The sequence below is a fragment of the Diabrotica undecimpunctata genome, chromosome 7, assembly GCF_040954645.1.
Source record: "Diabrotica undecimpunctata isolate CICGRU chromosome 7, icDiaUnde3, whole genome shotgun sequence".
Taxonomy (NCBI): Eukaryota; Metazoa; Arthropoda; class Insecta; order Coleoptera; family Chrysomelidae; genus Diabrotica; species Diabrotica undecimpunctata.
In genome coordinates this window covers 32,230,562-32,245,717 of record NC_092809.1, presented here as the reverse complement: position 1 = coordinate 32,245,717, position 15,156 = coordinate 32,230,562, and the positions used below count along the sequence as shown (strand labels likewise).

The 15,156-nt window shown below is 33.2% G+C and overlaps 2 protein-coding genes across 2 annotated transcripts in view; one reads left to right on the top strand and one right to left on the bottom strand.

Annotated features, from left to right (window-relative positions):
* Nucleotides 1-548: 548 nt before the first annotated feature.
* Pbp45 (proximal sequence element A Pbp45) lies at nt 549-7,441 on the bottom strand. Its single transcript, XM_072537014.1, has 4 exons — nt 7,148-7,441; nt 6,812-6,958; nt 6,269-6,603; nt 549-895 (listed from the first exon to the last, which is right to left on the bottom strand). The coding sequence occupies exons 1-4, from the start codon at nt 7,312-7,314 to the stop codon at nt 636-638; spliced, it is 909 nt and encodes a 302-aa protein (XP_072393115.1). The 5' UTR covers nt 7,315-7,441; the 3' UTR covers nt 549-635.
* Nucleotides 7,442-8,269: 828 nt separating this feature from the next.
* Nucleotides 8,270-15,156, top strand: part of LOC140445154 (DNA (cytosine-5)-methyltransferase PliMCI-like) — a 45,874-nt gene continuing 38,987 nt past the window's right edge. The window contains exons 1-3 of the mRNA XM_072537012.1: nt 8,270-8,688; nt 9,382-9,577; nt 9,655-9,908. Coding sequence (XP_072393113.1) covers nt 8,401-8,688; nt 9,382-9,577; nt 9,655-9,908 — 738 coding nt within the window. The 5' untranslated portion in view covers nt 8,270-8,400. The remainder of the gene's footprint in view (nt 8,689-9,381; nt 9,578-9,654; nt 9,909-15,156) is intronic.

The window sequence follows — 15,156 nt, the reverse complement described above, 5'->3', positions numbered from 1 at the left end:
ATACCCAAAAAATATGCAAACTTTACCACTTTTACCCAGGATTCCTCCTGAAACCACCTTTGTAGGGGGGAATTAGAAAAAGTCGATTTACCAAGAATCTGTTAACGTGTAAAAAATGTAGCTAGGATAATTTTAAATAAAAATGTTTACTGGCTCTTTTTTTTTTTTAAACGTTTGAAACAAACGGTGATTTTCAATGTCAGGTACGCGCACGAAATCAATTTTAAATAAAATGTTTATTAATTCGAGGTAATAATTCAACATCTTTTGATCAGAGTATCCTATCGACAAAAATAAAAATGCGTTTTAAAAGTGAAAACTGCAGCTTTCTTATACAATTTTTGTATTTCATTTCAAATGAAGTCAGTTTCTATAAATCTGTTTAATAAAAATGCGCAATTTTTGTATTTCATTTCAAATGAAGTCAGTTTCTATAAATCTGTTTAATAAAAATGCGCAATTTTTGCCATTTTTTTATCAGTCCCATTGACCAGTCGCTATCAAATCATTAATTGTCTACCTTGTTCAGAATAAAACTAATACACAAAATATCACATTTATTAAAAAAATCAAAGTCTTATCAAAAATAAATATTAACTTAGGCAATGTTAAATAATAAGTATGACGCAAGTAATTTAACTAGAAGCATCATTAGCATTTTGTCCATTAGCGCTTTCAATTCTATCGTAATCTACTCCAGTAATAACATTTCTATTTGCTCTATACACAGCATTTTTGTTTGCCATTGCTCTTTGTTTAATATCGTATAAAGGCGTTCTTTCGTCTTGAACTGGTTTTTCTTCTGGAATTTTATCTTCACCGTGTATTAATAAATTAGCAGTTTCTATATCCCTGACAAGATTTGATGAAAAAGGAGTAATACCTGGACATGTTTCTGAAAAATAATAAAATTGATCTTTATTAATCTTAAACCTGCAATTATATACACTACATATATACTAAGAGAAAAAAACAACTCAGAAATTTAAATCAATTTGATAATCAATAATTCCATGAATTCTTCTTCTCTGAATCCTCTTCTATTGTAATTGCAATGCTTTTAAACATAAAATTAACAAAATCTCCAATTGACATGTTTAAAATTACAAAATAAAAATTAAAACAAACACACTCTGTAGTGGCTTTTGATGAAACACACTTTTGTTGTGTAACGATTAAAAAACTAGAGTTTTAATTCACGCATTTCAAATTCCATTCTGTATAATGTGTGAAGGAGCTCACCTTTAAATACAAGCGCCATTGACGTTCGATTCGCATTTTCTATCATGTCACGGCATACGATTTGTACTGACAAAATCGAATGTAAATTTAGGCATAACGGATCAAATTTCCGAGTGCGATATGTGATTGAATCATCTGAACGCACCCATTTAAAACTATGTGCCACAGAGCAATTCGACATTTTTATCGATTCGAACAAAAATTCGAATCCGTACCGCCCGAAGGGGCTGTAAGATCTCAGCAGCGGTGATAATATCATCGACATATTTACCAATGGTTGGTTGGTAAATTAACAGTGTTGTAAAAGAAAGACAGTTAAGATTTAATTTCACGTATAGTGCCTCTGTATATTCGCTTATACGTATTTCATCCTAACAGAACTCATCAGAGCGACTGTTACAGAAGCTCTGAACGTGAAAACAAATCTTTCCCGTCGAAAAGAAGCAACAATAAAATGGCTTCAGTATGGACGGTATAGCGACATCAGTATATATAGTACGCGGTTACTGACCTAAGATCAAAAATGTACACATTTAAAATGCAAATAACTGACGAGGAGAGGGAAAAAGAGAGACAACGCCTAGAAAGAAAACAACTAAACAAAGAGAGAATTGAATGTGACGTATGAAATTTGGGAATAACGAAAAAGGTAAAAGGAGTGAAATATAATGTCGTTCGAAATAAAATTACGTACGAAGACTATGAAAAATGTCTCAAAGAATTCAAAATTCAAACTGCGAGCCAAAGGTGTATTCGGTCGTACCAACACTCAGTATTTAGCATCGAGCAATACAAAACGGCCTTACAAACAAACAAAAGTCCTTATGACGATAAGCGGTACTTAATACCAAAATCATTTAATACGCTTCCGTGGGGGGCATTATCTTATTGAATAACTGATCAATATTGAATAATATTGAATTTATTTGACCATGTTTTGTTTGATATAACTTGGTTCTTTCAATGTAGTTGCTCAATCCATTTAATTATATTTAGAGCAGTATATGGCTACTTAAAAAGAAAGAACAGATCACTTAAAGGTTTTGTAAATTGTAAAATTATATATATGTATATATATATATATATATATATATATATATATATATATATATATATATATATATATATATATATATATATATATTATCCACATTATAATGTATAAAACTTGTTTAATCTTATTTTTTTTATTTATATTAGATTAAAAATAAAAGACAACATATTTAGTAAATTATTTATTGTTACATACATTCTGTTAAATCATTTACAAGTCTAATTTTATAATAAAATACATATATTCTTTTAATGCTGAACTTAACAAAGTATTTGGACAAATAGTACAATATGCGTTAAACGCTTCAACGGGTCCATACAAAGAGTCTGTGACACAAAAATGTTTTTTGGTGAAAGTTGAAATGTTTATATAGTATTCATGCAATTGTAAACTCTTCAACAGCGCCGCTTTATGGGACATCATGCTCTGGCCTGCTTCTATAATTTGATTGACCTCGCCTTCCCATAAATAATATTCGACTCCAAATTTCGCAATGGTCAGTAACTTTACATTTTCCATCACCAATTGTCTTACTGTGCAGATATCACCACACCTAAATTCGATTGGATCATACTCATCGGCATAAGTCGGTAGCTCTGCTTGGAAAAAATCAATCGATACGATTCTACTCGATAACAATACACAATACATAAATAGTTAAGTTAAAATATTTATTTCTTGAATTTCATATTCTATATTTTAATAAAACTCGTGACTGGTCACATCGACAAGTGGCATGACTTTATAAGAAGCGAGTGGGCGTGGTCTAGAGTGGGAGTGGTGGGTGTGTCCAAAGTGCCGGAATACCTACTGACATCTGATAATAAATCACGAAAGTAGAAATCCGAAGATTTCTATTGACGAAACCAAAATCCAGATTTTTGCTTTAATCTGTGCCTTCTAAGAATTGCAAGGCAAAACAGACGATGCTAAATGATCTAAAGAGAGAAAATGAGGAATTTAAAAGTTGCATTCCACAACATATCTCCTCATCTAAGCAAAAATGCTTGGCGAATTGGTTTCTAGTACTCATAAAGTGTACATCGAAATAAAAGAAAGACAGTTAAGATTTGATTTCACATATAGTGCCTCTGTATATTCGCTTATACGTAATTCATCCTAACAGAACTCATCAGAGCGACTGTTAGAGAAGCTTTACAGTCAAACACAGAGCTTTATTCTACATGAATCAAGATATTGAAAATATGATAGGTTCTTGGATGAAAGGCAACGTTTCAACGAAATAGTCAGAAGGCTTGAGATATGTCCAATTCATGAAAAACCGCGTCTACCATTCAGAGATAAAATAATCGCAATACAAGGCATTATTTAGAATAGAACCCAGAGTGGGAATTTCGAGGACATTAAGATGACTTAAGTCAGGGGATAATTGCAATGTTAACCTAAAAGAAGACAGTGACAATAACGTTGAAGAAGTTGGTAACCAAGGCAAAGTTTCTTTAACTTGGAATTATTCATCAGACAAATGACGAAGGTTCAAACTTGGCACCAAAAATGGAGTACTTCAGAAACTATATTGCAGGTTTTATTTTTTCTTACTTAATAATTTATCTAAATTTTTGGAGTATTAATGTGGCTAATATGTTTTTAATTTTTTTTCAGATCGGAATTCGACATTTGCCATCAAAATTTACGTCAAAGCTACGATACATTCAGTTTGATCAGGACAAGGTTTTGTCAGATGCAGCTGCACCAAAAACTGTTATACAAACAGATGCAAGTGCAAGAAGGCAATGATACTTTGTAATTTTAAGTGACAACAAACACTCCACGTAAAAATAAATAATAATTTTAATAATTGAGGTATAATTATTAATTTTATATAAAAAAACACTTATTATTTGTTATAATATGACTGTTTGTACTACCAATTGTCCATTAGTTTTAATGACGAATCATTATCATCTTAATAAAAATGATTATTCTTCCAATGAAACACGAAATATTACCGAACCAAATGTATAACTGGTCCTACAAAGAAGAAGAAGATGGAAATAAGGTGGAATGTTAAAAAGAATGGGGTAAGGACTGCGAGGAACTGCCAAGTAGGCTGTAAAGAATCGCCAAGATATATATACAAACGGTTCTAATTTGGCTCAGAAGGATCAAATATGAATGTTGAAGGGCTGTAATAAATGAAAATAAAAAAGGGATAATCACTCACATTCTGTAGTCGTCTTTTTAATACTTCTAAAAATGGGAATCCCCTGGGATGCTTGCAATTTCGAAGCTGGGATCATGAATTATTTATGCTGGACGTTAAAATACTCTCTTTGTATTCGCGTTTTATTTTTGCAAGACACGATGCTGATAGAAAAGGTGTTCAGTCATCAAATGTCTGAAGTAAAATTTTCCGGAAGCAAACTGAGTTACCATTCGAGTTTCCGGGTTAATACTATTTCAGGGAGAAACCATTACAGTTTAGAATAATCAGGATCGGGTCTTGGAATCTTAGAAGTCCTATAGGTTAAGTTATGAAGTTGGAGATAAGCTTAAAAGAAAGAGAATACAAATTACTTGCATTCAAGGGACGAGGTGGAACAGACAAACGGCGAAAGAACTTGGTGAAGGATACAAATTCTGGTATGTAGGGAAAAGTAACATTAAGAATCGAGTTGGTATTGCTAATAAAGAAATGAAAGATAACGTAGTACAAGTTTTAAGAACGAGTGATGAAATCCTGATAGTGAAATTTGTACTTATACACAGTGAATGCCATGTGTATGTGTGTGTGTTTATATCCTGAAGTCGGTCTGGATGAGAATGAAAGAAAAGCTTTCTATGATAGAGTCATAATAGAATGTGATTTTAATACGAAGCAATACATGGAGGACTGTCATAAGTGGTAGCTGGTAAGTGAAAAAAACCGAAATATCAGACAATTGGTTTGGTTTAATATAAGGCAGATCAACAATAGATGCAATTTTCATTATAAGGTAGGTAAAGGCTCATATAGTATTCATTGAAATTAAGAAAGCACATGACAGAATTCCTTGGGAGATTCTGTGGTGAGCGTTCAACAAACAAGGAGTTCCCAGTGAGTATGTGAAGATTGTGAAACATACTAGTGTTAGGACTGTGTTAGTGTTAGACTGATAAATTTCATGTGAAAATAATATTGTATCAGGGCTCAGTGCTTAGTCATTATTTATTCTCATCAGCATTGGATCAGATAACATTCTCTGGTGTTTATTACAGAGTGGGATAGATGAAGTGGATGGGAGCGTATGGTGTGATGTGTGACAAAGATCCCAATGAAACTGAAGGAAAAATTCATTAATTCAATATATAAAACTGCTATAAGCTGTCTTGTATGGAACTGAATGTTAGGCAGTTAACAGATGAAAGAGGAACAACAAATGCATGTTGCAGAAATAAAAATGCGTAGGTGGACAGGTAGAGTGACAAAAAAGGATAGAATTAAAATTGAGTATTTTAGGGGAAGTATAGGGGTGGCACCAATTCATGCCTAGATAAGAGAGCATATATTGAAATTGTTCTAGCATGTTCAATGCCGAGAAGCTAATCACCTAATACGAAGAATTGCTGATTTGCAAGTTCCTGAGAGGAGTAGAAAAGGAAGACCAAAGTACCTGAGCAGAGACATCAAGGCAGGACATATCGATAAAGGTGGTTGTTATTGGTATGACCCAAGATAGAGAAATGTAATTTAGGAAGTCGATCCCAAGTAGGAATAAAGGTAAATGGAATAATTATGAACTACTGCCAAGAAGTTTGCATATATAAAGGATAGACCTAAAGAAAAGAAATCAAAACTAAACAGAGAGAGAACTCTTTCAATGATAAAAAAAAGCAAGTAACCTGAGACATCAGGCTTCAAAGATCTTATATACAACAGCAGAGAACAGGGAAAGTTTTATTAAAGTAATCACTAAACTCCCTCAATGCAGGCAGCTCTCGAGGAAGGAGAATAAAATAATATGAACTTACCTGCAAATTTGTGCATAAGCTGAGAATATTCGGCACAAGTCTCTTTTAGTTTATTGAATGGTATATCTGTAGGCCCAAACGAATTTTTAAATTTAGTTAAAGAGCTAGTAGTTTTGACAGATATAAAAGTATCATTAATGTACATATGAAAATCCTTAACAAATCTATCCTCCGGTCCTAGTGGTTTACGTTGGCTGACATATGTAAAGGCTTTGTCAGCTTTTAACTTGGAAAACATGTATACTGGTTCATATACTTTTCTATTTATCATTTCTAAAATTAATCCATGTATTTTTTCATATTCTTCCGAAGTTAATCTGATCTTTACCCATGTTCTAAAATGAAGATATACATTAATGTAAATAAATGGTTCAAGATGGATTCATATTGAACTGTATCATCAAGGCTATAGCATATATGTGTATATGCAAAAGATGAGTCACACTCAAAAATTAGTGTTATTTAAAATGCGAATCAATTTAAGTATCTTAGTTAAATAGTTTTTTTCATTAACGGTTATAGTATGCTAATAAAAATACAAACCTTACTGGTTGCTTGTAGTATAAAATAGCTAACAAATAAAATGCTCCCACTTGTGTGTACAAAGTCCTGGGAAAATAGATGTACTTTTTGACAATATAAAAGCAGTTTTCACAGAAGTCCTTTAATAATAAAGCGTATGTTTGACCTCTAAAACAATATTATACTCTTAAAAATATTATAACAAAAATATTAACACAATAAAATTTTTTATATATTATTTAAGTGGAAATAATAACAAATACGAGATTTTAAAGCGTTTGTTCTGAAATCACCACAAGATATAAATAAATAAGTTTTTTTAGAACGGTAAAGGCATGATACTATAAAGGTACATACGCAAAAACATTTGAAAATCTGTGGTTCTGCCATACTTTCTGAAAATCTTCAATTCCAAAAGACTGATATAATTCAAACTCGTCTAACAAAACTTCACAATCAAGTTGAAATGCTGAAGCAAGTTCCTTATCAAATGTATACATAGGTAATTTAGCATGTCGTTCCATTTTTCGTCCCTTATTATACGATCAAAATAAAAACAAAACTTTTATCAAAGAATATAGGCTTTGCTTTTATTTACTAATATCACCTAATATTCATAACCCTAGCTAGAAAAACTTAGCTAAAATTCTTCTTTTTATATCTTCCACTCTTAAGCTGGACTCAAACGACTAGTGTACTTGGCGAATAATCTTCACTTGCGTATACTTGCGATGTCGTATCGTATGAGTGGTTTATAAAGCTCCTACAATTATTTGTCACTCGTTGGTTTTCCATCTGTTGTCGCTAAAAACGACCCGAGTCAAAGGGATCACGAAGATTCGTACACTTGCAAAGTATATATAGCGCCTTTGCAAGTCTATACCTGCAGAGGCGCTCAAACTCTCAAACGAGCACTATTATACTTGCTTGAATATTAACTTCCAGCCACTTTTAGGCGAAGTAAAAATTTTACCAACATACATAGCAAAAAATATATTAAATTTACTATAATAGCAATAATAGGTAGTTGTGACTGGAATCAGCGAATCGATATGTCATTAAAAATGCTCATCAACATCCTTACCACAGATCCTTACCTTAATTATGTTTTTAACAAGGTAGAGAACATCAAGAACTGGGTAAAAAGTAAAAGAGTAGAATGGAAAGATCATATACATAGACCACTTAAAAAGTAGAAGAGTAGAATCACAAGTAGAATTCACAGACCACTTGGTAGAATGGAACGATCATATACACTGTGATATACACAGACGAGTAGGCGATTTGTGATCATATAAGCCCATCGAGTAGATTCTAGATTCTAACTCGATGTATAAGCCGAATGACAACAAATAGAGTAGTAAAGACGGCAAGAGACGGTTTCCATAACTTACTGGAGGCATATTGAAAAGTAGACAGAGCAGAGAGTCATCTCTACATAAAAAGAAGAAGAACAAGACTCTTCGGCTAACTTCGCTAAAAGAATAAGATAAGGTTTATGTTTATTTAGCCCGAAAGTTTTCCCGCCTAAAACATTTAGATAATCTAACCTTTTATATGGAATGTTATATATGTGTGCTAAATTTGATTTTTGAACTATTATTGGTAATATGACCCCCCAAAATGAAGCAGAAATGGTCCAAGAACATGATGATGGTAATATTACTAAAAAAGTAAAAACAGAAAGCAATGAATCGGAAGAAAATGTTGTTGTTAAAAAAACATACAAAAAACCAGATCGATGTAATTTGTGTAAACAGTTTTCGGATTCTGTTCACTTGTATAGTGGACATCCAAATAATTCAAACGAAGAATTCATAGCTCTAACAGATCCCAAGATTTCTCTATTTACCGGTAATGAGGAAGTATATAATGAAGAAGATATTCCTACACATCAGGTAAGACTTGTTTTTGGATTTTTTTAAATATACTAGTACTACTAAGGAACTACATCGTTGTTGAATCATATATTAAGAATTATATTCGTTAAATTAACATTTTACAACAGACCTTAAATGAAATGCATTAAATGTAGTAGGTATTAAGAGAACTTTGGTGGAAAATACAGCACTATCAAAGAATACAGACGCATATATGTGCGTATATATTCTTTGGTACTATAGTTCATGTTGTCTCCATTGAGAAACACATATCCATTTAAAAACTGCTTTGAAACATTGATGTGCTCTTACACCAATCTGCTCTATACCATATACTTACGTTTACTTTTGAAACTGTTAGTGTAAGAATTTCTTGAAATTTAATCATTATATTACAATTAAACTAAACTCTAAAAAATAACACGACCAGTAAATAACTTAACAATAACTATAACATAAATATAACACAATATATTAACTTAAAAATCAACACGATACAATTTGAATTTAAAATTATGGCAAGTTGGCATCTGTAACATGAGAATCTGTCTCGCTTAAGGTAATAAATTATATTTAATAGTCTCTTGACAAATGAGATGGCGAATATCAACATGTGATCATGTTTACTGATGGGAATTTGGTAAACGATTGAACTTTACATACTTGCACATTCTACATGAAGTACTCTATTTGGCTTATTTCTATTTTTAGATTACTTACTTTACTGTTTATGACAAGAATGGCCATTTATGCTATTTTGATTCTGGGTTGGTTGAAAAAAATGTTCCACTGTATTTTTCTGGGTACATTAAACCTGTTTATGATGAAAATCCAAACACAGATAATGCAATTCCTGCACATGATCTTGGACCAATTGATGAATGGTGGATGGCTGGTTTGGATGGAGGTAATTGTATTTAATATTATTGTGTTATTTTTTATTTAGTATTCTTTATATTAAGTATATTGTGATAATTATGTTAGGAGAAAATATTAGGGTTGGATTTACCACTCAGTATGCTCAGTATTACTTAATGGAACCATCTGCACAATACCAACCAATATTCAATAAAATTAAAGAGAAAGTTAAGCTATCCAAATATGTAATAGAATTTATCAGTGATCATCATTGGGAAAATCCTAAATATGAAGATTTAGTGGAAAATATTGAAGGGAGTGGAGAATATACCAACATAGAGGATACCTTACTGCAACATGCCCAGTTTATTTGTGATCAGGTAATCCTTTCTTTTATATTTAAAGTTACAGTTAACTTGTAAACTTGTTAACTAAAAAATATGTAAGTAAATTGCTTCTGCCGCTTGGTGTCGAGTTGTGTTGCTTTTTGCCAAGATGTGTCCTTATTTTGTAATATCTCTGCTATGTCACTGTTCCACTCTTTTATTGGTCTGCCTTTTCAGTTTTTCCCTATTGGTTTAACTTGCCACACTCTTTTCACTTCCCTGTTACTGTCCATTTATGTTATATCACTGAACCCTGCTAGTTTTTTCTCCTTTATTATGTCAAGTTGATGAAAGACATGCTGGTATTTTTGAGAGAAAAATTCTTAGAAAAATTTTTAGGGTCGTAAATGAAAATGGGCTATGGCGTCAAAGATATAACTTTGAACTATATCAGTTATACACCTATCCAGATATTGTGAAATTCGTTAAAGTGCAGAGACTTAGATGGGCTGGACACATTGCTAGGATGTCAGATCACGAATACACGAAGAGGTTAACATTTTCAAAACCAGAGGGCACAAGAAGTAGAGGATGACCAAGAATGAGGTGGATTAATGATGTGCAAGAAGACTTACAGATTCTAAGGGTCAGAAGATGGAGGGACATTGCCAGGAATCAACAGGAGTGGTGACTTCTTTGTGAACAGGCCAAGATCCACAATGGATAGTCGAACCACTTATGATGATGATGATTATGTCCAGTAATGCTTTAATTTTTAAGTCTGTTTCTTATTTCTTCATTTTGTCCTTGCCCCTATTGTTCTTCTGAGGTATTTCATCTCTGCTGCTTGTAACCTACTCTGATGTCTTCTGTTTAAAATCCAATTTTCTGCTCCATATATCAATGTTGGCATATACTGAAATGGCAGACTAATTACCTCGTTATAAGCCGATCCCGTTATATCAGACAACAATAATACTGTGCATACACATATGAATATGTATTTTTCTATAACATTAACTTTCTATAGTGAAGCAATTCGGAGCAATCTAAGATGCAAATCTTGTTTGAATGGCGTTTTTGAAAAAAAGTTGTTTATTTTTATTGTCAATGAAATACATTAAATCAAAAAAGAGTTGTTTACTTTTATTGTCAATGATATACATTAAAACAAAAAATCTGTAGGTACCTACATTTTTACATGTATCATTTTTATATTTTACATGTACAGTATCATTCTATCTATCATATTTTGTAAAGATATGAAACAGTTATATGCTTCTTCATTTGCGTTTTGTCTTTGGATAAAGTTTCTTACAACATTTAAAGAACTTACCACATCTTGTCTATTAGGACCTTCTTGCGTAGATTCACCGCAATTGTCTTCTCTATCTTCATCACTTTCTTCACTGACGATAATGCCGTCCGCTGGCGGATTTATTACTTCCTCCATCAATGGCAATTAACTCAGCAAACTCGTCATCATTGTTCAGTTGGGTTAGTTCTTGACCTTGCTGTTGTAACCTCAACCACTCTGCTACAGGATATTCATCTTATTTGTTTTCTACCTCAGTCTCTGTCCACCCTGCACGACTGAAACATTTTCTGATGGTTTTTTTTATCTACAAGTGTCCATGCTTTCTGGATGAAATTTATGGCATCTAATAAAGTAACAGGGGATTCATTATGGTTTTCCACATTATTCAGGATCCGCTTAACTAAAAATTTTCTGTAGTGAACTTTAAGAGACCTTATGATGCATCGGTTGCAGAACAGATGTGCAATTTGGGGTAAAAAAGAAGGTGAATGTTTTTTAAACTGTTAACTTTCAGATGGGTCAACAACAATTAAAAGAATCTTTCGATGTCCCACTCTATGTCCCACTTCAAAAGTTCTCCACTAAAAATCTCTGCTGTCATCCACAATATTTTATTAAATTTATGCAACATGAAGCTGATTCACACCTCTGAAACATCGTGGTTTTTGAGATTTCCCAATGACAACTAACTTCCTTTTTTCAGAACCGGACATATTGGCACATGCGAGTAGAGTTACCCTTTCTTTTGATAACTTGCCACCTATACAACATTCATTTTTGAATTTGAGGGTCTTATCTGGAGTAGGTTTAAAAAAAAGTCCCAGCTCGCCTGCATTGAAAACATTATCGTCACTGACAAACATCAATTTTGTTTTATTGTAGGCGATGACTTCAACCAGTTATCCGTGACTTCTTTGGAAACACTCTTCGCTCCACCGCAAATTTTTCCACACGTAAATTTCGTGCCTGGTCTTAAAACGGCTCATCCGCCCACTCGATGCTTTAAAATTCTCATCACTATCTAGCGCATGCCAAAAAAGTGTTGCTTTTTCTTGAAGCAGTGGTCCACTTATTGGAACATTCGCAGCTGTATGTACAGTAAACCATTTGACCATTATAGTATCGAGTTCTTTATAAGTTGCGGTACATAGTTTTTTCGATTTACAGGAAAAAGACGAACCTGCTTCAAAAATTTTGTGTTTTTTGAGCATGGTAGATAGAGTGGAACTTGAAATTCCTCTTTCACGACAAATTTCTGCTTTCTTCTTACCGTTCTCAACATCTTTAAGGAATGCTTTTCTTTTAGGAGTCATAGTGTGTAATCTATGTGACTACCTATGTAATCTACAACACAACTTTCAAGACGCGAAAGCACAACCAGGAAACAAAAGATGAACATGTACGACAAAAATAACTGAAATGAAATTCTGGTGAAATTTGTTTCATTTGTCATGTTTTTAAGCCTCTTTACGTAGTTTATTAGGTGCGAATAGTCAAACCCCTACACTGACACTTATAAATCATAAATTGTAAAGTTCCAACAACACAATATCGGTCGGTAGATTAAACAGAAGTTTATTGCGAGGGGCAATTAAGTTTATTGCTGGTGGAAGTTAAATAGGGTATTTATTTATAGCCACGACCAGGCCAAAAACGTAAAAAACACGTTTTTCGATCTTATTTTCTCTCGTTATAACCAAATTTGCTTCGCTATAGAGGGTTATAGTTCAATAGAAATTTCACGGGACATCTAATGTACCTCGTTATAAGCGAAACCTCGTAATTACCGTGTTTGTTATAGAGGGAGTATACTGTATATTGTTTCATATATTGTCATCTTTGGTTTCTGTGACATTTCTTTGTTGTTGAGGAATCCTCTATTTAGTGCCTGGAATAGTTTTCTTGTACTCTCTAGTCTATTGTTAAGATCGTCCTTGATAATCATAATAAGTGGCTCGACAATCCGTTGTGGATCTTGGCCTGCTCACAATTCGAGTCGATTCCTGGCAACTTCCCTCCATCTTCTGACCCTTAGAATGTGTAGGTCTTCTTCCACAACATCAATCCATCTCCTTCGTTGTCGTCCTCTACTTCTTGTGCCCTCTGGTTTTGAAAATTTTAATCTCTTCGTGTATTCATAATCTGACATCCTAGCAATGTGTCCAGCCCATCTAAGTCTCTGCACTAAAAATGTTTCTAAGAATTTTCCTCTCAAAAATACCAAGAAGGTCCACGTTTCAGCCCCATATATCAAAACCGGTCTTATTAAGGTCTTGTATATATTGAGCTTTACTGCACGTTTTATATTTTTATTTTTTAAATGTTTCTGGAGACCTTGAACAGTTCTGTTTGCTATTGCTATGCGTCTTTTTATTTCGTCGCTTGTCATGTTTGTTGCATTTACTAGCGATCCAAGGTATGTGAATTCTTTGACTTGTTCACAGGTATAGTTGTTAATTTGAATTCTCTGTTGGATATTTCGGGGGTTTTTAGAAACCAACATATATTTGGTTTTTTTCTCGTTTATCACAAGTTCTAATTCACTTGCCGCGTCCGCAAGCCTTGTAAAACACTACACCATGTCTCTCATACTTCTGCCCACTATAACTATATCGTCAGCGAATGCGAGAATTTGCGTCGATCTATTTAATGTAGTTCCATTCATTTTAATATTTAATTGTCTGATTGCCTCTTCCAAGGCAATATTAAAGAGAAGACACGCCAGCGCGTCCCCCTGTCTTAGACCATTATTAATATCAAAGAACTTAGAGTTTTCTCCTTCAATTCTAACGCATGAGCTTACGTTTTGCATTGTTAGTTGGGTCAACTTAACTAACTTAGGTGGAATCCCTAATGGATTCGCTAATGGGATGCTTTCTTTGAAATTTATTACTGTTCCTAGGTATTTGTATATGCTTGCTTTATTTTTTGTTGATCCATCACACCTTCGATTAGGTCATCCTTGTAATTTGTCCTTGTTATTTCCATTATTTAGATTTAGGTTGTATTTTTTTTTGCTTCTGAGTTCCATTCGGCAAATAATAGTATGTCATCTGCAAATACGCACATCTCTGCATCTATCCTTTGCATCCTGATCCATTATATACAATATTTTTTAAAGATTTTCTTACATTCACTTACTATTTCGTCAATTACATTTATAAAAAGTACTGAGCTTAAACTACATCCTTGCTTTGTTTTCAAATGGTTGCGATTGCATATTTTGTGTTCTTATATATATATATATATATATATATATATATATATATATATATATATATATATATATATATATATATATATATATTAAACCTAGAGCTAAGATTAATACTATTACAGGAATTAATATTACACTCAACAGTCTTCAACAGTCTCAACAGTCTATATATATATATATATATATATATATATATATATATATATATATATATATATATATATATATATATATATATATTAAACCTAGAGCTAAGATTAATACTATTACAGGAATTAATATTACACTCAACAGTCTTCCGCGTTGAACCGCGTTGATTATCATTGCGCTGAGCTATCAACACCTTGTTCGATGTCTTCTTCAGGGCTTCCGAGATCTCAGTCTCCCGAGCCCCCAGACACTACTACACTGATCACTAGTCCATGCATTACTGGTGCTGGGAATAGAGGATGGGATATTTTTACCATCGATGGTGACGTGGCTTGGGTGGAGGTTGGCGTGGGAGCCAGCGTGGGGATTGGCGCCGGGGTTGTCGCGTGGGTTGGCGCGAACATTTCTGGCAGTATAATTTTGATTGACGGGTGCAGCGGACGGTATTTTATTTATGAGAGGTCTCCATGTCCTAAGTAACTGCATGCCGTCATCTCTTTTATTGAGACAATTTGGCCTTTTTTCAATTTCTATGGCTGCTTGGATAATTCTTGATTTATAGAAGCGAGGATGGGGGCTGTGGTTCTGGAGGTTTAAAAATCAATTTTGTGACCTGT